General features: G+C 41.6%; 2 protein-coding genes across 8 annotated transcripts in view; one reads left to right on the forward strand and one right to left on the reverse strand.

The window, feature by feature from the left end:
* Window positions 1-15,374, forward strand: part of acss3 (acyl-CoA synthetase short chain family member 3) — a 66,022-nt gene extending 50,648 nt beyond the window's left edge. The window contains exons 10-16 of the mRNA XM_085252619.1: window positions 154-249; window positions 438-501; window positions 2,524-2,605; window positions 3,166-3,288; window positions 3,368-3,467; window positions 3,572-3,747; window positions 14,411-15,374. Coding sequence (XP_085108745.1) covers window positions 154-249; window positions 438-501; window positions 2,524-2,605; window positions 3,166-3,288; window positions 3,368-3,467; window positions 3,572-3,747; window positions 14,411-14,494 — 725 coding nt within the window. The 3' untranslated portion in view covers window positions 14,495-15,374. The remainder of the gene's footprint in view (window positions 1-153; window positions 250-437; window positions 502-2,523; window positions 2,606-3,165; window positions 3,289-3,367; window positions 3,468-3,571; window positions 3,748-14,410) is intronic.
* Window positions 15,375-16,331: 957 nt separating this feature from the next.
* The window catches only part of ppfia2 (PTPRF interacting protein alpha 2), a 184,709-nt gene continuing 173,365 nt past the window's right edge, over window positions 16,332-27,675 (reverse strand). For 3 of the 7 annotated variants that reach the window (XM_085252611.1, XM_085252610.1, XM_085252618.1), the window contains 10 exons: window positions 26,691-26,753; window positions 25,695-25,727; window positions 25,421-25,596; window positions 25,182-25,279; window positions 24,662-24,837; window positions 24,115-24,183; window positions 23,195-23,351; window positions 22,936-22,992; window positions 19,908-19,999; window positions 16,332-17,171 (listed from right to left, as the gene is read on the reverse strand). In XM_085252611.1, coding sequence (XP_085108737.1) covers window positions 19,941-19,999; window positions 22,936-22,992; window positions 23,195-23,351; window positions 24,115-24,183; window positions 24,662-24,837; window positions 25,182-25,279; window positions 25,421-25,596; window positions 25,695-25,727; window positions 26,691-26,753 — 888 coding nt within the window. In that variant the 3' untranslated portion in view covers window positions 16,332-17,171; window positions 19,908-19,940. The remainder of the gene's footprint in view (window positions 17,172-19,907; window positions 20,000-22,935; window positions 22,993-23,194; window positions 23,352-24,114; window positions 24,184-24,661; window positions 24,838-25,181; window positions 25,280-25,420; window positions 25,597-25,694; window positions 25,728-26,690; window positions 26,754-27,675) is intronic. The other 4 variants (XM_085252612.1, XM_085252614.1, XM_085252617.1 and 1 more) reach the window with 4 other exon arrangements.

Below are 27,675 nucleotides of genomic sequence, written 5' to 3' on the forward strand. Positions count from 1 at the left end.
TCTTTTGATCAGTGCCCCATGAAAGGGTTTTCATATAGGACAGTAAAACAGTTACATTACACCACATATCCAGAACTCTTGTGGTTTGGCTAAAACTTTGTGCCTCACTAATGAATTTTTCATGAATCCTTGTGTTTCTTTGTATCCTGTTAGAAACTGGCTCAGCTATTACTTCCAGTTGTATCGGTCTGGGAAACTCACTCACGCCACCTGCAGGCCAAGCTGGCAAACCGGTTCCAGGTTACAATGGTAAGAAATGACCTCTTTGTATTCAGTGTGTTACCCCCACGATTACAGCGTGAGGGATATCAGGGCAAAAGTGTGTCTTCTGATTGTAATTCCCTGTCTTACGTTTAAGCTTTTTGCGCTTCCAGTTTGCCAGCGGGGGGATAGAACCACCTCTGAATTTGAAATGCACTCTTTTCCCTTTCCTCTAGTCACAGTGATCGATGATAACATGCAGGAGGTGAAGCCAAGAAGCCTGGGAAATATTGTGGTGAGGTAAGCCAGGTGCATATGTTCACAGCAACGTGAGTGGCTTAGTTATCGCTTCATCTTTCTTTCTTCTGGGCCTCTTGGACACGGACATTAAAGATATTATATATTTGCTCTTTGTACACAAGTGAAATGTGGACTTTGAATCTTTTAGTCATTAAGGGTAATTATTCACTTTTGAAAAACAAGCATATGACTATAAATAGCACTCACTTCTATTGCTGGAGTTGGGAAGGCAGGGTGTACATGCGCATGTTCGTGAAAGAGAGTTACCTGTGTTAAGTGGACTTCATCAGGAAGCTATGACTCGCTTTGCAGGCGTATCTTCCAGACTTCTACCTATCTGTTATCACTTCACTCCCTTGTTCTTTGTAATTGCTGGTATTGACTCAGTGCTAAGGGGGACTTCCAAGGACTCCATGCTACAGTGCATCCTGAGATAATGATAGGCAGAGCTACACTCAGACAGGAACAGCTGTGCTATTGTACTTGCTTGTTGTATCCAGAAAGTCTGTGCCAGCCAAAACTCAAACAGCTTCATAAAGTTGTGTGAATATTTACAGAGTAAGCTTACAGACAGGAGGGAGAGTCTGTGAAATGTGTGATGTGGCTAAGAGATGTGTTACAGCTCTTAGCCACCAAAAACATGAACAGATTAAATAAACAAAGTGGCTGCAGGTTTCTTTTTAGCCTCCTTACACATTTTAATCATGCATGGTGACTGCATCCACCATGATTTGGTAACATGAACCCAAAATTAGAGGCAAAAAACCCCCCTTTTTTCGTCAATAACAATTTAAAAGTAGCTTAATAGAATACATTAATCAGATTTAGACTACGTCTTCGAAGAATCAGGCCTTTAGATTTAGAACTCACATGAGTTGACATGGAATGCACTCTCACTGCTCACTATATTAGGTACACCTTGTGTTACTGGGTTGTACCCCCCCCGTCTGCATTAAAAACTGCCTTAACTCTTCATTCTTCATGGCATCGATTCAGTAATGTCCTGGAAACATTCCTCAGAGATTTTAGTCCATATTGGTACGATAGCATCTCACAGTTGCTGCTGATTTGTTGGCTGCACATCCATATATCCCGTTCCAACAAATACTAAAAGTGCTCTATCGTACTGAGATCTGGTGACTGTGGAGGCCATTTGAGTACATTGAACTTATTGTCATGCATACAAAATCAGTTTGAGATAATTTAAGCTTTGTGATGCAGCACGTTATCCTGCATCAGCCATCAGAAAATGGTTAGACTGTGGCGATAATGGGACGGACACAGTCAGCATAAGTACTCAGGTAGGCTGTGACATTTAAATAATGCTCAAATGGTACTAAAGGGTTCAAAGTGTGCCAAGAAAAGATCCCTAACATCATTACACCATCAGCGTCGACCTGAATCATTGATACACAACAGGATGGATCCACGCTTTTGTGCTTGTTGTTTAAACTAAATTTCCACCCATCCATCTAAATGTTGCAGCAGAGCCATGTTGGCAGCAACAACCATGCCACATTCAAAGCCACTTTTCTTCACTATTTTAAGACTCTCTTTGAATTTCAGCAGATTGTGCTGACCATGTCTGCATGCCTAAATCCTCTGAGTTTCTACTATGTGATTGGCTGACTTACTGTTGTTTAAAATGTTATTAAAAATCTGTAAAATGTAAATTCTTTAGACACCATAATGGAATTTGTTTGTTACAGGATTGTTGCATAAATTTAAATGTTCTGCTTGTAGTGAATAAACCCATGCAGAGGGTTGTTTAGTTTAAAACCTGGGAAATTGGGCCATTTGCTCAAGAACTGGGTCTTTCCTGTCTCCTTTTAAACAAACGCTGAGTTTTATTGTAGGACGAGCCCTTTACTGCCCTTTAACGTTGGATACACTGACTCTCTGAGTTTAAACAATAAATCATTAATTTATCTAGGTAATTTATCTGTGTTGCTATATAGAAGCTTTCATGAATCGGACTTTTTCATACAATTATCTGAATTAATTTTGTACTTCTTCTTTAAGATTGCCTTTACCACCTGGGGCAGCATTGTTTTTATGGCAGAATCAAGATCTGTTCAAGAAACTCTACTTCACAAAGTTTCCAGTAAGCTGTTTCATAATTACTTTAGAAATTCTCGCTGGTCATCGAGTCATTGGGATTAATTTATATGTGACTGTCGGTATAGTGCAAAAGACTATTTCCCTTTTTTAAATAGTCAAATTAGTCACAAAAGAGCAGAATAATAAAGACAATAAAGAATTCTCCTTCAGCACCCCTGACTAATTCAGTGATTCTTGAACCTTTTCCAGGATTAATCATTTAAAAAGCTTAAAAAGATTTAAAACCTGTATTTATTTGAACAGTTTAAGCAAAACACCCACCCAAACTCCACAGTGAATTTTAGTAAAACAAAAAAGTCAGTTGTTTGTTTATTAAAACAAAACAATTGTTCCTGTATTATCCACACCCCAGCTGCAGAGGCTTTGTGGACCACAGTTTGACAAGCCGAAATAATATAGGAAGAGGTGTCCCTCTAGTGTTAGACATGTTGCATTGCAGATCAACTTTAGGTATTTGTAGCCCTTAAACATGAGTGATGTTTAAACTGTCTGGATGAATTGACTTTAAGCTGCTCTTTTAATCTGATCCAAATGTGACTTAAGGGATTCTACGACACCATGGATGCTGGTTTTATGGATGAGGAGGGCTTCCTTTACGTCATGTCCCGGTCTGATGATGTCATCAACGTGGCAGGCCACAGGCTCTCTGCTGGAGCACTGGAGGAGGTATCAGAGCAGTTACAGGTGTTGATGAAGAGGATGCGAATGTTTCTCTGAGGGTTATAATTTGTGTTTTTTTTAACAGTCAGTGCTGCAGCACGCTGCAGTGGGAGACTGTGCTGTGGTAGGGCAAGAAGACTCTCTGAAGGGCCATGTTCCTTTGGCTCTGTGTGTGCTCAAGAATGGTGAGGAATACTCACTGGGTGTCATAATTTTGCAAGGAATTTAGGGCATAAAATAAAACTACCCGGCGGTATTAACGTTTTATGCTTTGCGCTACACGTCTCAGGTGTGCAGAAAACGGAAGAGGAGATCGTGAATGAGATTGTGAAACTTGTGAGAGACACCGTCGGTCCAGTGGCTGCCTTTAAGAAAGTGCTCTTTGTCCGCGGGTTGCCAAAGACACGTTCTGGAAAGATTCCTCGCTCCTCTTTATCCAATCTGGTCAATGGCAAGCCCTACAAGGTAAGACTCAGCTGTTAAGGACACATGTAGTGCATTATTATCATCAAACACAAGTAGATGCTGAAGGATAAAATCTCTGAATGAAATTTTTTTTTGCTTTTGCAAAGGCTTTACAGCAACTCTGGAGATGGTAATGCTAATTTTGCTACTTAGAATTTGAGCGACGATGGTGCATTAGTAAACCACACACTCACTCAAAACAAAATTGTGGCTCTTTTGAGTTTTCAGTCTCAGTAGTCTCCAGGAGAGAATAACTTGAGAATATCTCCTCATATGGTGGATTTGTCAACAAAATTTTCAGCTGCACAAAACGTTTCAGTGTGACAAGGATTCCTGCATTGATTCCTCAGAAAACATTCTGTTTGTTGTTGTTTTCATGCATTGTGCCTTCACTGTGCAGGAGGAAGAACACACAGCGCCCACTCTCTCGCTGTGAAATTTCTGGACTATTACTTGTGCTATTTATCACCATCAAAGTTGTGCTTTGGACTAGAAACCTGGCAGCTTCAAGACCATTAATATCAAAATAATAATATCAAAAATGTCTTCAAAGGGGGGAAAAAACTGGGGACTAAGTGGGTGTATTGCAAAGATCAGACCAAGAAGAGAGCGTGCATCTGAAAAAGGTAGAAAAAAGAACACAAGGGTAACAGCAAAAGACCCGCAGGAATCTTTAACTTGCTAAAAATACTCATTAATGTGCCCATCATAAGGAAATGTCTACTGACTTATCAAAATAAAAGCAAAAACTCCAAAAATAAATATATTAAAAGAAAAAAGAATAAATGAACCACTTAAAAGGTAGTTTCAAAATTCTTATACGTTTTTTTTTTCCATGTGTTAAGGTTCAAAATACAATGTAAGGTCAAAAACTTCAATTTATATTTAATGCAAAGCTGGTTATATACTTCTAATGAACTAATAATGCCATATTAAAATAATGAATGAAAATGAGAAAAACATCCCCTCCTTATTTTACAATTCCCTCTGTTGACCTCTGGAGAATCCAGAGGTCACAAGCAGTTGTTTCCCCCCTTGGCCTACACATTCAGTTCTACATGCATCATTGGCATCATGGACATTGGAGTAAGGACTCCAGGGTCCACTGCCCTCACAGACATACCTTTTAAACATTCTTCTGGCACAAGGGATGAGACAACAACAACAAATAACCATAATACCCACCACAACAGACAAAGAAAACATGACCGAAGCGATAACCCCCTTCCACCGTCCGAACACTGAGGTCAGCCAGCCTTCCAACGGACTATCAACACCGGAGTGATCATGCATAGTTTCAGAAAGGCTCTTTAGGCCCTCCAGAGCCTTGGTTACCGACACATTTGGAGCAGTCTTGTTTGGAATAAAATTACAACACTGATCGGCCAATATAGAACAAACGCCCCCTTTTTTCCGCTAACAACATATCAAGGGCCATTCTATTCTGCACTCCCATTAACGAGGTCGGACCCACCTGCTCCGCCAACCCCTCCATGCCGTCTCTGTGGGCTTCATCCACCTTCTGTTCTGCCATTTTGGCTGTCAGCACGGGGCGCCCGTCTGGTCCCCTCCACAAATTTCCATCCTGCCAGGCTCCTTTGTTTTTCCACACCCCCTTTTCCTCTGGGGATGCCTCCTCCTGGGCCTGTTTGACTTCCTCAATCAGGTCAACAGATATCTCCTCTTCTGGAGTTACCTGTATCATTTGTCTCCGTCCTTTGTAGCCTGCGGCCTCCTTCGCGGCTTCGTCTGCTCTCTGGTTTCCTTTTTCCACCATGCTGGTTCCTTGGGAGTGAGCTTTGCATTTTATAATACTCACCTCCTCTGGGTCAGCCAAGGCTTTTTCCAGTTCCTCCATTTCATGTTTGTGGGAAATAGGTGCATTGGTTGCTGTTCTGAATCCTGCTCTTTTCCACTGAGGCAGCTCCACTTGCGCTGCTCCAAACGCATATGCCGAATCGGTGTAGATGTTCACTCTCCTGTTCTTGGCTAGTCTCAAAGCTCGAGCTAGGGCTATCACTTCAGCTCTCTGGGCCGACTGCTTTCCCTCAATCCTTCCTGACTCTCTGACCTGATAATCTCCTTCTACTCTGCAAACCACCGCATACCCTGCTTTCAGTCCTCCTTCGTCTCGGTGGCAACATCCATCGGTGAACCAGTCCTCAGCTCCCGGTATGGGTTCGGCCTTCAGGTCCTCTCTAATCTTTTCCTCAATCTGTGCTCTTTTGGCGCAGTCATCAAATTTGGGGCCTCTAAGACTTTGCTCAGTCTCTGTTGTGCCCGTGGTGACATACAAAATGCTTGTGAATTCACGTATGCCACTATGCTATGTGTAGTAAGTATTTTTAGTGGGTGTTCTCTCACTACATGTGCTGTTTTTTTGGATAATTCTAGCGACCCCTGCTGCATGTTGTGTGCATGTAGGATGCTTTGCTTCTGTTGGATGTAGTTTTACACTTACATACATGAGCACATCTCTACCCCCCCCCCCCTTTTTTTTTTTCTGAAACAACACTCCATTCACAATTGAGTTTGTTTCAGAAACATCCAATTAGAATGGCTCATCATAGTTGGGTGTGACTAAATCTTAGGCCCTTTATAAATCCTGTTTTACCCTAATAAATGCGACTTCAGCTTCAGGCGTCCAAGGCAGCTCAGCCTTAAGGTGTCGAACGCCAACTTGCTTCATTAGGCCCCTTAAAGGGGCAGTTTTACCTGCATAATCCAGAATGAACTGCCTGCTGTAACCTGTTAAACCAAGAAAAGAAAGCATTTCTCTCACAGTTCGCGGTTTTGGGTGTGTCAGAATTTGGTCTCTGTGTGTGTTCATCAAACCCACTGATTTGTGTGCGATTACCCGGCCCAAAAAGGTCACTTCAGGGCGAACTAACTGCAGCTTGTCTTTACTTACTTCAAAGCCGCATTCCGCCAACCTATTCAACACAACGAACGACGCCGCTGTACAATCCGCTGCTGACGGGGCTGCAATGAGAAGATCATCAACATATTGTATTAATGTACAATCATCAGGCAAATGACATGACGACAGGGCTTCTTTAAGCACCTTAATGAAAATGCCTGGAGAAAGTGCAAAGCCTTGTGGCAACCGTGTGTCTCCGAGTTGTTGGCCTCTGTATGTGAATGAAAAAATGTCTCTGAATGACTCATGCAGAGGAAGACAAAAGAATGCATTTGCCAGGTCAATGCACGTGAACCACTTTTGGCCACATGTGATAGCTGATAAAGCTGTGTACGGATTTGGTACTGGTGCAGTGGTAGAGAGTAATATTTCATTAATGGCTCTCAAATCATGTGTCATGCGGTATTTTCCTGTTCCATGTTTCTCCACTGGTAGAATTGGTGTGTTCCACAGTGAGTGAGAGGGCTCTAACACCCCGGCCCTTAACAGGCCTTCTATTGTTTCTGTAATTCCTTCCTCTGCTTCAGGTTTGTGTTTATACTGTGGTCTATTGATTGATGTGTTTGATTTCAGCTGGAACAAGACAGGAGGACACTTAGCTAGGCCAACATCCGTGGGCCCTTTTGACCATAGACTGTCAGGCAGATTCGACAATCTAGCAACTGCATCAGAATGATCTACTCTCTCCTCACCATGTGTTTTTGAAATTTCTTTATGTTCCAAGATCACTGTGTCATCACAGGCACAAGTTATGCGATAGGTTTTACAATTTGGAGCATAAGATAAGTTAGGAATTTGGGTTCTTTGCCACCCTGTGTCGTCCAGTGCTCGCCTGACCATTGGACCCAGATCACCTGCACCATGACCTTGGTGGACTGCCAATGTAATGTGAGGGGTTGAATTTTCTTCCACATTGTACCAAGGCAGTTGTTCATCAGTTAATTTCACAGCCGCGGCTACACCTTCTGGTCCGATGTAGATGTCATGTGTTTGCACATTCCACGTCTGACCCTCAAGATCAGACTGAAATAATTCACGATAGGTGTCGTCACTATCTTTATCATAAAACAAAGACACGTGGTAAGGTTCGCGCGGAGGGAGGTAAACTGCCAAGCTCATTATCCAGGGTCTCCACAGCTGAAATTGCCTCAGAACATCCTCTTTCACTAGTCTCCCCCAGTAGATGTCGGCTTTTGCTCTTTCACAGTCTTGAAGCAGATATTGAGTCTTTGAATTTGTTCCCAGGCACGGAAAATGCTGGCCCCCTGGCAGAGTCACAGATAATCCATCTGCTGAACATGTGATTGTGGCGCCCAACTTCACGAGCAGGTCCCTGCCCATGAGATTTACTGGTGCTTGCGATGACACCACATAGTTGTGTTTCAAAGTCTGCTTGCCCAGCTTTGTCAAAGCTGGGTCAGTCACTGGCAGAGTTGTTGGGATCCCGGAAATACACACCACGTTCGCTGTGTGGCAGGACAACTTTGCACTGTCTGGTGCTGCTCTCAAGGTTGAATAGGTTGCGCCAGTGTCCGCTAAGAAGGGTAATTCTGTCCCTTCCACAGTCATTAACAGCATGGGATCTGCCATTTCCATGCTGTTTTGTCCCTCCGGGTCCCTTCAGTACTGGTCCTCCCTCCAGTCAGCCACCGGATACTGCGCGGCTGGTGCTGCACTCGGGTTTGGGGCCTGATATGCTCCCCTATAGCCATCTCTTGCTCTCGGAGCTCCTCGTGCCTGGGATTGGTAGCCTCTTCTTTGATTGTTCTGACGACGTTCTGGGCAATATTTGCTCCAATGACCCTCTGCTCCACAATTCCAACAGACATTCCAAGGCACACTGCTGAGATTCCCCGTGTCACGAGCTCTTAGTACTACCTCCGCTGAGCCACCACGCCCTCTGTACGATCCACCGGTTCCCCAATTCCCTGTGGGTTGGTTCTGCCTTGGTGCATTGGCGGGCCATCCGTCATTAGTGCAGGGACCCGGGCCACTATCTGGCCATTCAGGCCCAGGACCAGGCTGGGTCGCAACTATCATCATTTTTTCTGTTTTTTCTTTTTCCTCTTTTTTCTTTTCGCAGGCTTTGTTTCTGGCCTCCGCCAACTGTAGTTTGAGTAGAGACGCTTGTGCCTCCTCCAACTCTTTTTTCTGCTTGTTCGCCCTGTCCTGCTCCAGCTGTAAACGATGTGAGACGTGTCTTTCCCACTGCACCGAATCTGCTACGGCAAAATCTGGGTTTTTCTGTAGATCTTCTATGACCTGATTTGGCAGCCCTGCCAGCACCGCTGAGCGAAACCACGCCCGATGCTCACCTTCCCTACCCGGATGGGTACCTGTTTCTAACAACCACTGATCTCTGGCTTTTTCTAAAAACTCTCTAGGTGTGTTTTGGGGGTCCCAAGTTATTTTAGGTATGGCTCCTGTGTTAGGGGTTGGGTACTTTTCACGGACTGCGTCAGACAAAGCACATTGCACTTCATGATAAGGCAAATCATTTGCATAGCGAGTTGTGCGAGCTATGGCCTCTACATCTGCTAGCCCACCACCGAGCATACACCGCGCAGAAATGGCGCGAAAATCACCAATCGCAAGCTCTTCTCCTTCTGTTAGCCTGCCTAATTCACGCAACCACCTTGCTCCTCCTCCAGTTATAGGTGGAAGCTGTTTAACCAATGCCTCCAAATCTCTTACTTTGTATGCGCGGTACACTGGTTCATTTTTTGCACCAGCCACTAAAGGCAAATTATAATGAGTGCCCGCAGCTTTTTCTGCTTTGGTCACAGTTTTACACTGTCCCAATTTTCCCTTGCCTTTTAAACTCTTAAAAATAGGCCTCCTCTGTCCCTGCTCTTTTTTCACCTGTCTCGACCTAAGATTCCTGGCTATACTTGGTTCTGACGCGACTCCTCCTCTGTCGTTATCTTCCTCCTCTGAGGTAGATGAATCATTGTCGCTCTCCTCTTCTGCCATGCTTTTGGTCATTTTGTCCTTTACGGTCTTCAGCGTATTTAATACTTCCAATAGCCCTTGCGGGTCTTCAAGCATTCGTCCGAATACTTCTCCTGCCCATGTGTCTGACTTGGCCATTGCTTTGGAGTGTTTTGACCTGCTGGTATGGGCCTGCTCTTCTCTTGCTGGTGTTGGAAGCTCGATGAAAGCCGGTTGTGCTATCCTTTCCACCGGTGAAATCATTTCCTCGTTTGTTGGGGTCCGATCCGCTTCTCCAGTATGGTCTGGCAGGCTCTCTCTTGATGCTTCGGCTTCTGGCCTGTCTCCTCTCTCATGTGAACAGGAAGGCGAAGTCAAGCCTTCATCTGCGGCTAATGTTATCACTTTCCCTCCCCCACTCAGGGACTGACATTTAACTGTCATAGGCCCTTCGTTATGAAACACCAGTGGTGCCCTGGTGTATTCAACATCAGCTACTCCTCCTACAACCGCTGCCGTCTGTCCATCTGGGCCCTGAACTTGTCCTCCCCTTAGGGTCATTACAGGCATGACATGTTGTCGTCCTACAGCATTAGATGTTAATGTGGCCCAAGGAAGAATCTCTGCTGTGTGATACTTGTTAGCATCTCCTGGTTTTGGAATCCAGTTCTTCATTTGGTCTTCCAGCTTCTTATTTTGCTTTTTCAGTTGTTTCAAAGCCTCCACTATGCTTTCCATATCTTCTGTTTCAGCTGTGTCATCCTCCTCCATCCAGGAAGATGCTCCGTTCCACAAGAACATCCACTTGCAACACTTTGCATGTGTTTGCTGTAGTTTCTTGATTTGTTGGTTAATTCTCCAGTTAATTGAACGTTTCTCTGCCTCGGTTTGCAGTTGTTCCAGTTGCTGCTCACATCTCTCTCTTTCTATTTTGAGCACAAGACTTAGGGCTATTTTGTCATCCAGCCCTCTCTGTTGGGAAGCAATAAGCTTGCTTAGCTCAGCTTCCATTGCTTTGCATTCCTTCTCAGCTAATTTTGATGATCCAGGAGAAGCTAAACGAATGGCTCTTTTTAACTGTTCCTGCTGCTCCTTCAGAGGTTTATAGCCTCTGTGCCCAGTAGGTGTCATGCTCGGGCCGTCAGCCATTATCCTAGAACACAGGCTTACCTCCCTTTTTGTGACGTTATACGGCTCCTCCCTTTGGGTCAGCCCGCAGCGTCTGCCTGTTAAGTTTCACAATTACTTTCACTCCTCCAAGGGTCACTGTCTCCTTGTGATCTGCTTGGTAAGACACACAGCCAACGCAGTGTGTCAAGACTTAACCAAGCCTCTTTCAATATTCACTTATAATGACCACTTTTCACTCTGTAATATAAATGTTATAATATCATACACACTACATATTGACCTCGGGGCACAAAACAATAACACAGCTCGAATTCATTCACACAGCCTTAAATTTTTCTCAGAAAATTGCCCCAAAGCAATATCATGTTTGCTCACAAAGTGACAAATTCACCGTGTTCTATCGTAGCATAGGCAAAATGAGCCGCGTCTGTAGGCACCCAATTTGGATCATTTTCATTCTCAGTTATCTCCTTTAAGCCTCGAAATAGGAGAAGACAACATTGCACATAGGTATTTAATTCATGCACCTCAATCTCAGACCACACTGTCATCTCATAAGGTGCATCACCTTCATGTGCGACAACGTGACACTCACAGCTGACCCCCAGCAAACCCTCCATTTCAGTAATTTTTATACAACAAGTGACAGAATGCAGCGCTGCCATGTTTGCTTATATTTTATATAAATAGGAAATTATCTGTGTTAAATGGGACTGTTTAATGCATGGGACACAATATAATCATTTATTGTTGAAGGGACAAATGTCAAAGGGGTTCTAACAGGTCCACTTTATTGCGTGCTCATAAATTTTGTTATCTGGGTCACTCACTCAATATGCTTTATTGTTTGAAGTTATTAATTATGTCATGCTTATTAGTGGCTCATATTTATTTACGGCCTATGTTTGAACTTGACTACAAAGGCAGAGCATCATTTCATCCTTTCAGGGTGAAACACTCCACTTTCTCTGTGTCATGGCAGCTCAGAAAACTTCATGAACTTTACTTAAGATAAGATAAGATAAGATAACCTTTATTAGTCCCACACGTGGGAAATTTGTTTTGTCATGCTTGCTACTTGCTCAAAATATAGCTTAAAATCAGTTATGCTATCAGTATAAAATGTTTAGGATTTAATTAAATTATTTTCAACTGACTTACAGCAACTTACTCTGATCTAGGAACACTCTCTTATCCTCCTCAAAAACTGAAGTTACTCAGTCTTAAATGCTTTTTATATTACATAAATCAACTGTAATTAACTAATAACCTTCTAGTGATTCAGACTTGGTTTAAAACATTCAAAAGCCTTCTAGGGACCTATTCTAATCATAACCTATGTGTGTGTAAGCTTGTTTGCATTTAGCCCTCTGCACTCAAGGCATTTACTACACTTTATCAGTCACGCCGAACGAAGCTTCTGACCTTCAAAAGGCCGAGTGCCAACTCATTATAAGCACATTTGCAAGGTGTGTCTGAAAATTATTTAAACCACTCTTTTTAAATCAAAAACTATTTACATTGTTATAACATCAAAGCCAGCAGCTTATTTACAAGCTTTCAGCAATAAAAAGCCTTCTGCTTATAAGGCTCACACACTCTGGGCAGGAAGTGAAGAAGCTCCGTTCTCCTTCCTGCCACCAGCTCATTTGCATGTTCACACACCGTCTAAAAATAGCTCGCAGCGCTGCAGTGCGCTCTCGTCACACACAGGGTCACACAAAGCTCAGACAAAATTCTATTATTTTATATTACAAAAGACGTCTTATATTTACAATCACTGACAGGCCTGACAGATTCAGCACCTAACAAATTTCGACAAATTTAATATAACGGGTCTCACCGAAGAAAGATAACTTTTTTACGACCAATTGAACAGTATCTGTTACTTCTGGAACAGTTTCTGACCTAATTTCTAAAGAGCACCTAACAAATTTCGACAAATTTAACCATAACGGGTCCAACCGAAGAAAGGTAACTTTTTTGTAATCAATTAAACAGTATCTGTTACTTCTGGAACAGTTTCTGACCTAATTTCTAAAATCCCTAACTCAATTTAACAGTATCCAAAAAAGCACATGACACCGTTTAAAACGGTGAGGAGACTCTAACTCCTAGCTTGATTCCGGGATGCCCTGTACCCCACAGTTAAGCCAAACTGAACTAACCCTGTTCGCCGACAGGTCAAGACCGCGCGTCCACGGCCAGGAGGGAGCGTAACCTCCGGGCTATGCGCTTCTTAGCAACTTCTGGTGCCGTCCTATAATAATTTGTAACAATTTGAAACAACAGTCAACACCCTAAAACAAGAGTCTGACTAAGGCAAGTGCCACCTAGAGGTCAATGGAGCCAACCCTCACTTATAATCACACAGGACCACACTTATAACCAATTTGGACTTTAACCAACAACATGACCAATTCCCTACCAAACTACCTGAGCCTTTAACTCAATATCCAGGGACTCAAACCCAACATTATTACGTTCATATTTCTTCAACTTCATTAAATACTCTTAAGCAACTTTAACTGCATAACACACGGTGATTCTCATCAAAATCAAAACAGACACCCACCAGCAACGTCAGTGAGTAGACTTTTAATTTAATGCAGCCCAATTTGGCACAATTTGGGAATCAACTCAACAGGCAGTGCCTTACCTTTTAGATGCACCCAGGAAGCTCACTCACTCACATCAGATCCCTGGTCCGTGCCTGTCCGCTCGACCACCTCAGACCGTCCACACCTCGCACATCCACCCCAATATCACAGGACGAGCCCCCAAAATGTTAAGGTTCAAAATATTGGGGATGGACACCAGAGGAAAAAACCCATAATAACAACACTGGTCCGGTCGGGTTGAGTCAAACGATGATTTAATGATCACACACGTGGGAGATGGACACTGTATGCAGACGGTCTCAGATCTCGTCTCAAAAAACACATCACCATAGTTTTATGAAATCAGGGTATTAGAACGCCCCTTCATGCGTAGTGACAGGTGCAATACAATCAATGTTGACAATTTTATTTAACACAAAGAATAACATTGTCTCCTTCCCGAGGGCAGACGCTGACTGCCCCCGTCTCCTGGAACCGTCTGTACCCTGCTAAGACACAACATGGCAGCTACAAGGACTCTTTCATTTACTCAGACCATCAGTGTGTATTGCTCTAAATCAAGTATATAATATTAAATGAATATTGCTGGATCAGCTACTTCTACTTAAAACATATTAAAACATGACTAAGCACAAAATCACCAAGAATAACATCTTATAAGTGCTGTGTAAGCGCGTGCGGCCTTCCAAGCTCAACGCCTTTGCCCTCCATAGATCAGCCAGACTCGCGCTGGCTGTAGCTTTTAACCTTTAATTAACTTGAGCACAACTCTAGAATAAGCGACAAACTGCAATGTGTATGGAATGATCATGGTTACATCTGCAATGGAAAATCATGTTATTATTCTGGTACCTGCAAGGAAAAAGATCAAACTGAAATTATAGCCATCACTGTAAATGCAAAAGATAATGTAAGGTCAAAAACTTCAATTTATATTTAATGCAAAGCTGGTTATATACTTCTAATGAACTAATAATGCCATATTAAAATAATGAATGAAAATGAGAAAAACATCCCCTCCTTATTTTAAACATGTTAAGATTTTTTTTTTTTTCCACAGATCTCTCCAACTATTGAGGACCCGGAGGTGTTTAAAGACATCGAGAAGCAAATAGAGAGAGCGTCCAGACACGGTGCAGCCTGAGTTCATCAGTGGGATGCCAACAGGACAGTCTAAGCAGTTTCTGGCAACACAAAAGTCACTCCATTAATAATAAGTGTGCAAAAATGCTCATGCTACGCACAAAGTGCTGCAAATGTGAGCACAATTTCTCAGTGAAATAAGAAACTTTTCTTGTTTTCTAAATTAAGAAAAGGTAGACATTGATGTCTAGCCTTTGGAAACCAGTCCAGATCCGCACAAGTGGATTCATATTTCTATTTTGAATGGATCATACAGTTAGATCTAGAAATAACTGAATAATCATTTTTATGATTCTGGCTATCAGTCATGAAACAAAAGTAATGCAACTAAAGTGCAGACCTGTGTGTTTAATGCAAGGGAGTGAACAAAAACGTCATATGAAGCATTTAGCATTTGTTAATGTAGTCACTTTATGTTACTAACAAAGGCTAAATCCAAATGAATGAACAGCTTTAGCTGGAACGGCGTGTTGTTTGTTCTTGTTTTGATTTTTGGATACATTTTGGCTGCCGAGTTGGCATTTTGTGGTGCTTTTTCTCACAAAGGCATGACAAAAAGGGGAGCAATACCATAAAAGGGGGAAATATTTTTTACTACAGAACAAAAAGTAAATGACACACACACAAAACAACAGCTTGTAAACAAGCCCCCTATACTGCTACTATATGTGTATGTAATTTTTTTTTAAAGTCCGTCCAATTAACGCACTTTCAGGCTGTGAGATCGAACTGAATGACTAACCCTGTGTTATCAGAATCAAATTATTAACATTTTGATGAATGTTATTATAGTTAAAACTACAACTAGAGGTGAAAAAGTTGACTGAAATTCAAAGCTAGACTTTTGAAAAAATAAAAGCTGAAATGATTGTGAACAAAAACATACAAATTTTCCTAAATCTTGCCCCGAGGATATGCCCTCCATACAAATTTAACACTGAAACTAATAGAAACTAACCTAAAACTAAACATTTTCAAACAATACAAATTAAATGAGAAAACCCAAACTAACTGGAAATCAAAAACAATTCATGCAAAACAGGGTTACATTACAGAATACAGGTGCCATATTCATTATAACATAAAATTGTTCTGCCCTTTGTATATGTATTGAAAACAACATAATAATGTGAATGCAAAGTATGGCTTTGTTATTCATGAAAAATAATGAAGACTCATTGACAGTATTTTTCTTTTTTTTTTTGTTGTTTTATTGACAATGAAAATTTGTTTGCTCACCACTGTTTCGACCAAAGTACAAGAAGTAGTAAAAAAAATAAAAATAAAAATAAAAAAAAAAAGGGGGGGGGGGGGGGACAGGACACAAAATAAAGCGATTTGTTGTTCGTGCAAATCGAAGAAATTAAAATGAAAAATTAAAAGCTTTTAAGACTTGATTTTGAGTTGTCCGTCGGAAATAACTAAAAGACAGATAACAGGGCAGCACGGCAGGTCACCCTGTGAAAACTGACAGAAAAAGCGTTAACGATTACACCAAATGTAAGTCACAGCAAGCAACAGGGTTTTTTTTTTTTGTTTGTTTGTTTTATCATTAAGTCACCTCACTTCAACATGGTCATATACACTCTACACACACTATGAGCTAAAGCAGTCTGTCTTTCAGTTATTTCATCTGTTTGTCTGAAAGGAGGGAGGAGGGGGGGAGAAGGCCAGCTCGGCTAAAAGTGTAGTTGTCCTTTTTGTGTAAATGCATCGCCTGACGAAACATACAGTACAACAAGTGACATGTTCTATGTATGACGCACTGCCTCTTCTTTTTTCCCCCCTTTGATCTCTGAGAGGAAGTTTTGTGCGACTTCAGAGAGCATCGGCGTCTCTTTTATTTTGTCCTTGGCTACTAAATAGTCCGTTGAGTTGATGCGTTTTTGTTTTTTATTTGTTTTTTGTTTTTTTTAAAGAAAGTGCTTGTCATGTTTTTCCTGCGTGTCGACACATCCCCTCAAAATGCTTTTTTTAAAAATGAGTCCATAAGAAAGGATCACGTAGTTGCTAGAATGGGGACTAGAAGTTGTTTTTTTCCCCCACCACTAGAGGGTGTGTTTTGCCACAACATCCAGTCTCTTCCTCTCACTTTATGGTGCAGCACAGGATCATCATCGTCATAATTATCATTATCATCATCAGCAGCAGCACAATGAAAAAATAAAACCATATGTACAAAATGATCTAGAGGGATGGGGTAATATGTTAAGAGCAGCATATAGTAATCTATGGTCCACTAAATGAGGTGGCAGAGATGGGTTTTTTTTTTGTTTGTTTTTTTTGCACAAACTGAATATCTTTTTATACATGTGTTTGTGTGTGTGCATATATATATATATTTATGTGTGTGCATATATATATATGTATATATTAAAAATGGCATATTTATATTAATTTACAGATAACCTACACATCTCCTGTAGAAGAAATACACAGTACATTATGCTTTGACAAGTAACTGTACATGTAAAAGGTAGAAATGGGACAGCCTGCAGGACAGTTTAGCACCGGCGTCTGGTGCCCACATTATAGGGGACGAAAAGGGGTTGTGGATGTGGGGGTGGTGTTAGAGAGGAGAGCAGGGCTTCTTGGCAGTGCGTGTCAGAATGGTTCACTCCTCAGCAGGTTTCACCCGTCCAGCAGCTCCACTAATTAGTCTCCTTTCAGAACTGCACCTTAAGGGGAAACAGTGAGTAAATTTTAATGAGAGAGCACTTAGTTATTTTTACCCCATTTTTCGATGTTTCGAGGTGAACCTTTGACCTTTCTTGTAGGTATCATAAACAAGATGGATAAAGATGCTTTCAGATATATTTAGTGGCATCCTTATTTTAATGAATCAGCCTTTAAAAGAACTTTCAAAGGGACCTCTTAAAATCCCCCATATTTTCTGTTAAAATTGTAGATTCTTATATTAAATATAGCCAATTTTTCATGAAATGAGTGTATGAAAGTAATCCCTGTGAGGCAAAAATTCATACTTCAGAGTGATCTAAATGCTCAATTTCAGATGGGGATAACAGATTAGAAAAACTAATGAGGTCAACTCAGGCACAGGAGCCCCAGGGGTATTTTCAGGTTTTTTCCAATTGGGAACAGATGAGAATTAATGGCAAGGCAAGGATTGCCCACAGGAAATCAGAATATTTGATCACCAATAAATACAGCGTAGGCTCATGTGCAGCCTGCTTTCGCCCTCTGGGGAAACCCTTGACAAGCCCCTCCTACAAATTCTGTAAAAAATTCTGTTTGACTATGTTCTCATTGGCTGCCCCTTGCAAACTAAAGGGGATAGGAGTTAAAGTCCAGCAAATAGAAATATGAAGCTAGAGCCGACTAGATTCACCACAGTGGACTGAGTCAGGTGCCCAAGATGCAGTTTTTTTTCCTCCCACGTTCTAACTGGCATACATATATAACCTGTATACAAAGAACCAGCACAAAAGTCCAATGACTGGGAATTTGGCTTTTGTTAATAAAACACGAGGCTCCCTGGAAACATAGTTTTCAGCTTTAAGAGGTAAATATTGATCATCTGGTACCGGCAGTTTCATAGAGCCTGATCTTATTTTATGCAGCCCCATTTACATATGTGACATAGCTGAGGTAACTAAGTTATGCATAATGATTAATTACTTCCCTGTCTGCTTAATGGATGGTGTTAAAGTCTTCTTCTACACATTTTTTTATGCACTCAGTTTATTGACAGGCTTCATTGCGTTCTTTCAGCTCAGCCACACAACTTCAACAACAGTGTTTTGGGCTGTAAGCTGTTCTAAAGTGCGGCTCAGCGCACAGCAGAGCCATAACTGAACACAGCAGCAGATAATGACAGGTCTGCTGCTGTATAGCGCCTATAAAACTCTTCACTCCCATCGGATGTTTTCATGCTTTACTGCTTTGCAACTTCAAACTGAGGAGGTTTAATGTTGCTACTAAACAAATCCCCCCAAAAAGTAAGTAGGTAAATATTTTATCAAGTTTTGCACCTTCAGTAAATACTGCTCCTGAAATGCAGAAGCCTGCAAAGGTATGCAAATGTCTTACTGTATCGTTCTGGTACAGTATCCCCAGTTTCTGAAATGCTCTGAACTTTGCATCATTTACTTTTTTTGCTGTGTAGGAGTATAACAAGCTGGTGAGAGCATTAGAAACTGCCTGCACAATGATCTTATTATAGTTATAACACAGCACCTTTTCCCTCATTGATTCAACCCCCTCTGCTGTGCTCTACCTTTCCCTACACACTTATTTCACTTTAACCTTAGTCCTTATTGCATGACTGAAATGCCTGAACTGGTACAGCCACAACAATAAAACCACCTTCCTAATCTTACAACAAATCTGCTCTGACCTGTCAGGTCATGGACAGTTGACCTTTGGGGATGTCCTGTTGTGCCTGGTAGTAAAATGTTTGAGTCCTTGGGGTTATTGAATCAGGCTTGTTTTGGAACATCCTGCTCAGTTTGCTTGGTCTTACAGCAGTGTAGAGACAAAGGTTTGCAACCGCATTGCAAAAAGATGATCAGTGTTACTTCTCTGCTGTTAATGTTGTGGCTGATCAGTGTAAATGCACTGATGACAGCCTATGTCACAGAGGTGATTCAAGAAGACACAAGTTCAAATATTAGGACGTTGTTTCGTTAGTAAACATTGAGCTGAGGTCTTGTAAAGTTTTATGATTACCGACTCATTTCAACAATTTTTAACTGTTTTTAAGGACTCTCTCTTGTTTTTTTTTTTGTGTTTTTTTTAGCAAAACATAATTATGTTTAATGTCTCATTGTTTGGGAAACTGGAATCTTAAAAATTGTTTTTCAGCTTTTAGCATCTGGTTGCTAGTTAAATTGTGAGGGAACGTCTCTGTGGTGCAGATGCAGAAAGACGGCACAGTGAGATGGCATCCCAAATCAAAGAAAATACTTCAGAGAAATTACAGTTTTTCATTGCACCTGGCAGGACAAAGAAAGCAGTTGGATAGGAGAGTAGGGCAAGCTCACTTAGTAATCTGTGAAGTCTGGATAAGTTTCATAAGGCCTTCTACGGCAGCCGTGAACAGTCATAATCATGTAAATGAACTTTGTTAACTAATTTCTGTGTTAGACGCTCCTTGTTTATCTGAAAAGCTGATTTTTAAAGCTTTGACCATAACTGACTCATCTTTTTTGGACAGACATTAAAGGGGAGACATCAGGATGGGACCACAGCTCCCTGCATGCCCTGCTGTCTCCTATCACCTTATCACAGCTACCTGGCCAAAACACCGCAGAGCCTCGCCAAGCCGACCAGACAAATATGCTTATCTTGGGGGGGAAATATGGCCCTCGTCTCTTTCATCCAGTATCTGTTTTAAGTGCTTCTGAGGAAAGCTGTGCATTAAACAGGGCGAGATTCTGTGTTGTGTTACATACAGTGTACAGTTTAAGGTCCCTCTCTTCCTCCTCTCAGCAGGAGTAGGTTCTCACCGTGGAGCTATCCAGTCGCTGCACCGCAGATGGTCCAACTGTAGGGGAGACAGTTAGGGGGGAATTATCATGAAGTCTGAATATTTAGGTTCCTACTGTGCAAGATGGATCCAGAGGGAAAGGAAACATTATTTCTACTTCCTTACCACCCCAAACCACAAGGTTAGAGATTCTCAACAGGGAAAAGAAACATTTTCTGAGTAGCATGTTCCTGCAGTAGAGGAGGCTGCAGTTTCAGGACTGCATCTAAGGGGAAATATTTCTTTTACCTAAGAACTACCTACCAAACGATTACCAAGGACAAGGTTTCTAGAACGCGCTGTGAGCACTGACAGTAACACTTTTTTTGTTTGTATTTCATCCAAATATGACAAAGGAATGTTGATACGATCAGTGTCTATCTAGGTATTTAGAGTCTCCACATTTAATTTGAGAGCTGAAGAAGTCTCTTGGATGAGATGTGAAGTGTCTTTAAAGAAGTTCAGTCCCTTTCTTTCCAAGCTTCTTAATCTATCAGCTTTATTAAATCTAATATTAAAGCAAACATTTTGCAGTTTAACTCAAGTTTATAGTTGTGTAATCAAAATCTAAAGTTCACATTTCAGGACACAATTTAACCAACATAGAAGTGACTTAAACCTGCACTTTATCTAATGGCCACCAGGGGGCTGTCAACCATTCCTGTTGCCCATTTGTATTAGGGTTTTGCAGATACGTGACCAATAACCACATGAGGTTAACCTGTCCAGCATTTTAAACATGCCACACTTTTGATGACAATGTAGAATCGAGTGAGTAAGGGCCCAGTCACACGGGCGTAAGTCGCACCAGCTGTGAAGGAAAAATGGTTTGTGACGCACTTTTTCTTTTAGTTTTACCACTACTGTGGTACTGTGTTAGCGACTGTTTGCAGAAAACCAATGAAAACTACAGGCAGCCCTCGCCACCAAAAACAATCACTAGGAAGTTTCTGCTGCAGCAACTTCTTTGCAACTGATTTCACCCAGTAACTCCCAGGAACCCAGCTAAGGTTGTATCACATCCAAAGTGGTGGACAACTTTTGGAGTCACGTGAGAAACTTCAAAAAAACGTGCACAGAGTACCGTTCATGTTGTATTCCAGTCTATTTTACCATGTTGTTTTGTCTCTGCATCCCTTCACATATGTGGGCGAGATCCAGCCAAAGCATCTGATTCTATCTTTACTTCTACCTGACAATGAGGTAATTGTGCAAAGCTGCATAACATGCAAGAACTGCAAGACAGAAAGTACTGTATGAAAATGCAAAGTGATTGGTTGCTCTTTTGAGGTCATCCAATTCAGTAGGTGGAAGATTCAAACAAACTTTGATCATGGTAGTGGTCACTGTGGGCCTGAAACTATATAGTCTCCTCTATTGCAGGAGCATTGTCTTCCTTTTTCCACACAATGGCAGTTACTTGTAGTGACACCATCATAGAAGTAGTCATGGATCACTCAAAGGAAATTCCTGTTTTGAGTGGACATCACCAGCGACTAGATATCAGTGAGCTGTGGACATCACAGATCAGGGGACAGAGTGAGTAGAGACAGAGGAACACACGAAGGCTGTTTCTGTGTTATTGGGAACACCTTGTTAGAAGAGAACGCTGGCCAAAAATCAGTATATTTTGATGAGTTCCCATCGTGTATTACTGCATGGCATAATTGATAATGATTTCCTTTAAAGGATAATTCTGGTTTATTGTGATCTTGAGTTATATAGTGTGCATATAGGATATAGTACAGTCTTAATGAGAAGATTGAGTTTACTCATTTTTAGTAGGACCTGAAATACCTAAACTTTCTTTGACTTAACCATTATGGATGGGCAGAAATTTGTATAAGTATAGCCGAATAGTTTTAATATTTACAAGAGCTCAAAATACTCAAAAGTTGAACTCATTTTCCTAATGAAGGCTGTCACGGATAGCTGAAAGTGACAACTAACTGTTGTTTTAATTGCTGAGATATGGGAATGTGGCAACAAAAGGTAGTTCAGAGCAGTGTGGTGATCACACAGGTTTTAAACTGATCCCCTAACAGCCCAAAACCTTTCAAGATAAAACAAACAATTGCTCATTCATTAGGTAGTTTAATAAGTAGTTTTACAGTAGAGAGTTTACTTTAACCAACCTGTGCTCAGTGTCTGAACTGTGCTAAACTGTGGAAGGTCTTTCTGTTCAGCTCTGTCCTTTTTTAGCATCTACGTCAATCTCTGTGGTTTAAGGTTTCAATTGTGTCCCAGTTCATGCTTTCAGATCTCACTCTCTTAAATACAGGGTTTGTCATCAAATTGGCAGACTTCCATTATTTTTTATTGAGGTTCAACTTTCTGTGTAGTGCAAGAAGAGTAGTCTAATGCCCCCAAATCTCAGCAATTTCTTTAGCAAGAACAATATTACCATTTTAAAAAACAAAACCCAAACTACCCAAATTTCACAAACCAGCATTGCCCTTTAATATTAAGACTGTTTTAGCCAGAGTCCTCTTTAACAGTAAAGGGTTGAGGAATCGCACAAACTGTCAGTTTTAGTTTGAAAAACATTCAAGATGTACTGTTCACCTATGTAAACCTCCTGATTCAGGCCAACTTACATAGCACCGCTCAGCCACTTTTTGTTTTGCTGCTTCATTACTTCAAGGGTTAAACCAACAAGCATGGGTCCTAATCCATAACTTGACCCCTAGTTTGTTTTTAACTACCAGGGTGAAAGGCCATCTATTTTGCAGCTCTGCAAAACAATACCCTTGGAGTTGGATATTAAAGAGAGCTAATTATAGAAAGAGAAAAGAGAGGCGAGGGTGAGAGACCACAAAGAAAAGGAGAGATACAGCAGGACAGTGGTTGGCAGAGACCATGTAAAGAGGAGGGAATATATGTAGACTAATACTACAAATAACAATATTAACACACGCAGGGCCAACAAGCCCAGGACCTTCAGATGGGCTGACCTTGAAACCAATCCAAATACATGTCGTCAGGACTGTCATCCAGCGCCTCATAGAGGACTGCAGAGCAGCCGTCACAGAGTCAGAGAGAACAAGAGACACAGTCAGAATGCTCCTCACACACAGCAGGGGCAGGAACTCCTGCTCCCAGGTGAGATGCTTTCATCTCCCTGTTCAACAGGCAGACATAACCTATGTTTTGTTTGAAAGCCAGGCTTGAGAAATGCGACAGTGTCATGTGTGAGAAATGAAGTGCACTTACCCTCGGGGGGCAGTCTTCTGGAGTGACCGGATGTTGCGGTGAGACGGAAGCCAGCAGGAAGTGTTTCTGCTGATCCAGGCATCATACTGATACCATGGATGTCCCGGGGAGGGAACTGCCTCCGCCACGATGGGCCTCGGAAGTCTTTGTCATCGCACTGAGTGACAGAATGATAGAGAGCTTGTTTTTAGACAGAAAAGTTAAATAATTGAGGTGAGAGAAGAAAGTTTCAAGAGTAGTCTTTGACTACTATCCCGAGTCCAAACGGCTCTCGCTCTCACCACCTGGTTCAGGCCTTAAGACTGGTTTGTGGCTCTCCTTTCCCTCCTGGCAACCTCCGGGACTATTGTCCTTTCAAAGTGAAGTTACACCTTTGTTAAACATGTTGATTGCAGTGGTACTTCTATTCAGTAAGTAGTTGATGACTTGTTTAAAGGCAAGTTGGCATCTTCCATACAGACTATGGGTGACAGCAGCAATCTGCTAAGCAACCACAGGAAGGTTTATGGTCCGGCACCCCCTTTACTACTGATTTCACCTAGCAACAGCCAGCAACCGGTCGGGGCTGCCGAGTGGTTTGTTAACATATCATTCCATAGCAACAAGAGGCTACCAGGAGATCTCCAACTTGTCTATAGGCCTGTGCAACTGAGGCCTAATAACACTGATAAGCTTAATGCTTCAACATAAGTGAAAACAAAACATCCTGGCAGAGCTCATTACTTTTAAAGGGTAACATGACATGTAGGATTTTGGATTTTCTTTTACAAACTAACTTCACAATTTGTAAGAGTATTCGTTATATTTAACTATCTAATAAAGTTGATAGAATGTGACTGTTAGAAATCCTTTTAAAGGCTTAGTTTTCACATTTCACCTCACAGTGGTGTGATGCCTTGTGGGTGATAGTTACTTCTTACCTCATCCAGTCTTCTGTCAGTGCCCAGCGCCAGCAGATTATTGTACTCTCGCTCCAGAATCTGACGTGCCTGAGGGGAAGAGGAAGGAGAACAAACAAAAAAAAAAAAGACAACACATTCAGAAGGCCAGCTATTCTTAGCTGCATGGTAGCCGAGGCAGCTGACACATTACGTTATTCGTGGATTTTACCCGAGTATAGAGATGAGATAAGCAGTGAAAATTCACAGGGAAACTTGCCAGGGTGACAGTTGGCAAATCTGCATGCTCTGATTTAGATTCCACCGGCTTTTGAAGGCTGATACCAACATTCCTCTATTTTTGGACTGAAGCTGGCGACTGATGATATTTCTGCCCATAATTTACACCTTTAATTTTTTTTTTTCAATGTCTATGCCAAAAAAAGAGCTCCAAAAAATATCTCAATCGCAATAAAGATTTTCTGTTTCCAGCTGGAAAAACGTTAGACCAACTTAATGTTGTTGTTAGTGCACAGTCAAATCTGCCAAAGAAAATTGACTAGACTGCACAGTGCAGCTGCAGTAGTACCTGAGTGTTTTGTGTGGGGATCTGGAGGAGCAGTGCCAGGCTGCTGTAGTCAAAGTTATCATCCAGGGCAACCAGAGCTCCATGCACACCGCTTTCCAGCAGGATGTTGGCGTAGTCCCTCAGGCCTATGCTCTGCACCCAGCGGATGACCCGCTCATTACTCCACACCAGAACGTCTGCAGAGACAAGTATGGACTTCAAATGTTTTCACATATGTTTGGTTTATTACAACATTTTTGTACCTGAAAAAGTGTCAACTGAACTTGCACATTTTACCAGATTTAAAATACTTTTAGACTAGATGTTAGTCTGGAAATTTCTGATAGAGTAAGATTTCACACACAGTTCATACAAAGCGGAAATAAGAACAACTGTTAGTTATTCATTTTATGTTTTAAAGGAACTGTCACAGAAATACAGTTATGTTTTCATGCAGGAACTCAAGACAAATCATGGAGGAAATTTTCAGCCTTGGCGAAGATGCGCACTCTCAAACTGCTCGTGTCTTGGATGTACTTGCCTCTCATTTCATGCTGGCTTTGCTCCCTGCGTCTCTCCAGCTCCTTCCTGTCATAGTTGAGCTTCTTCAGACACATGATCCCATACTGTAAACTTGTTCTGATTTCAGGAAAACAAAGTTAAAAAGAAACGGATGCCCTCTCAGCTTAGCACCTCCCAAAAAGCCTTTTATAATATGAGTTACTAGAGCCAGATCAAACATTTTGTACATATATTATAAGTATGATGCAAGTCTACTACCTGTGGAAGCTGTCCACCATTTTAAGGTGCACCCTCAAGTCCTTCTTGGTGAGGTGGTCCAGCATACGGGCATCCACGAGGCACTCCATGAAGTAGCTGCGGTACTGAGGTAGTCCTAGACTGGGCAACCACTCGTTCCCTATCCACTCATGGTTCATGTCACCATAGGCAAGAGTCTAATAGAAAACACATTTAACAAGATGTTTAACATAACTCGCCAAACCAATTGCACGTTTTCACTCTGTCTGTAAGAGACAACAGGCTTTCCACCCACCTGTGCCCAGCTGCCCTCTTCAGACTCCGACTTCTGGCTCAAACACAGGGGAAAGAAAATGAAGACCAATTGTCACTTTTAGAACAATAACAAATCCTTAAAGTGCATCCAAATCAAACTGATAGTGCATGAGGAGATCCTGAAGGGAAACACAAATTTCAGCAGCAGCTGTTATACACCTTATGGCTTATGATGTTTTTTGTTTTTCATACCCAATCAAAAGTAGACCCTGTCAAAATTGGCATTTGCTGTAGTGTTCCAGCAATTTCGATAGCTGAAGGAAGGTGCTTTTATTTATTTTTTAACTTAATTTACCTTAAATTGCATGTAAGTGGATGACAATGGAGACTCAATTAAAATAATGGGACAATCTGAATCCAGTTAATTATGATACAATATGGTAATAAAATAAATCAAACAAAAAACCTCCCAAAACTTACCCATCATTTTATAACGAACACTCTGCCTGCTACACTGACACTGACACTTGCCTCCGGAGCAGCCTGAGAATGAGGTGATGAAACGTCTCTCCACACGTTTACAAGTTTCTCTATTTCTAAGATTGGTATTTTGATTAAACTCTACGGTATGCAGTTTCATAAGGATAAGTCCCCTGTATGCGAAAAAGCTGACTGCGAAATGTGATTTAAATAACTCTGACATCTGGTATGTGGTGAGTAACAACACCACAGAAATAAACAGCTGAGAATTGATGATTCGTGACCTTTCATTATGGAGCATCACTGAGCCAAAGAACAGTGAACGGTGACTCAAACCTTCATTGAGGCATCAGCAGCTGCTAAAAGCTTCAAGCTGGCCATTAGTGTTGAGAAGAGGTTCATAGACCGGGGAAGGGTTTAAGCGCTTCATGTCTTCTCCATTAGAAACCGTTCATATTTTTCCACAACCACCCTCTGATAATCGCACTTATACCACCAGACAAATATGAGTGACAGAAAGAAAAGGGTAACCGTTAAAGGACACAGCAGGACTGACCGTTTTGGAAGGGGCTGCCAGGGTCTCCATCTCCTCATGGGTCACCCATACATTGCCTGATGGCTATAAGGGGCAGAGCCCAAGAGACAGAGCAGCAGCGGGGTTGGTAGTAGAGGTCCGGTAGGAGGGGCAAGCAGTGTTAAAGAAGAAGAGCAGCACCACTGTAAGCCAATAGTGTTATAGCATCACAGTCAGATGATGAACTGGCCCCAAACCCGCCAGGGGTCAAAGGGCATATGCAAAGGACAAAAACACAAAGTATAACACAGGACATATGCATACAATACATACACAAGAGACACAGATAACAGGGACATTTGGCATGCACAACATTTAAGACTGAATAAATTAGTAACCAATACCAACAGACATGTAAATTACACGTTACCCATCTATTCACCTTCCACTAGCAGACAGCCAGTTCACTCAAACAAGCGAAACAAAACACATCTCTAATGGTGTCTGTCCATATCATTCACACCTACAGGTCCAACTAACAACAGTAGTGATGATTATGTTAATTGTCTTGGCTACTCTACGTGATAAATTAGTAAGAAAGGCAGTTAAATGGACCTGGATTATGTTTGGGGATTTTTCCATTAATGATGTTCTTATTAATGGATTAAAAAAATACAGTAACATAATGCTAACCTTTAATAAACCTCTCTGTGTGACTGTATTACATTATTTTTTAATTTATTGTTTTTTAAGCTGGTTTCTCTCATTGTTGTCCGTTTGGCTGCATTGAGTTGTCACTGTTGAGCAAAAGAATGACTGTTCAGCAGCTACAGGATCAGATATTATTGCCTAGATAATAAAAATGTAAGGCAGTGATTTCCAGTCAAGGGTCACTATAGGACAGATGGGGCAACTATGGCTCAGGAGATAGAGCAGTCGTCTAGCAGGTCGAAAACGTCCCAATGCGTCCATTGGAGCGTGAAAATTTGAGGGCATATAAGGTGAATGGGTGAATAAGGCCTGTAGT

Source organism: Mchenga conophoros, linkage group LG17 (assembly GCF_057382185.1).
Source record: "Mchenga conophoros isolate Kocher_MC1m ecotype Shallow Benthic linkage group LG17, M_conophoros_male_GT1.1, whole genome shotgun sequence".
Taxonomy (NCBI): Eukaryota; Metazoa; Chordata; class Actinopteri; order Cichliformes; family Cichlidae; genus Mchenga; species Mchenga conophoros.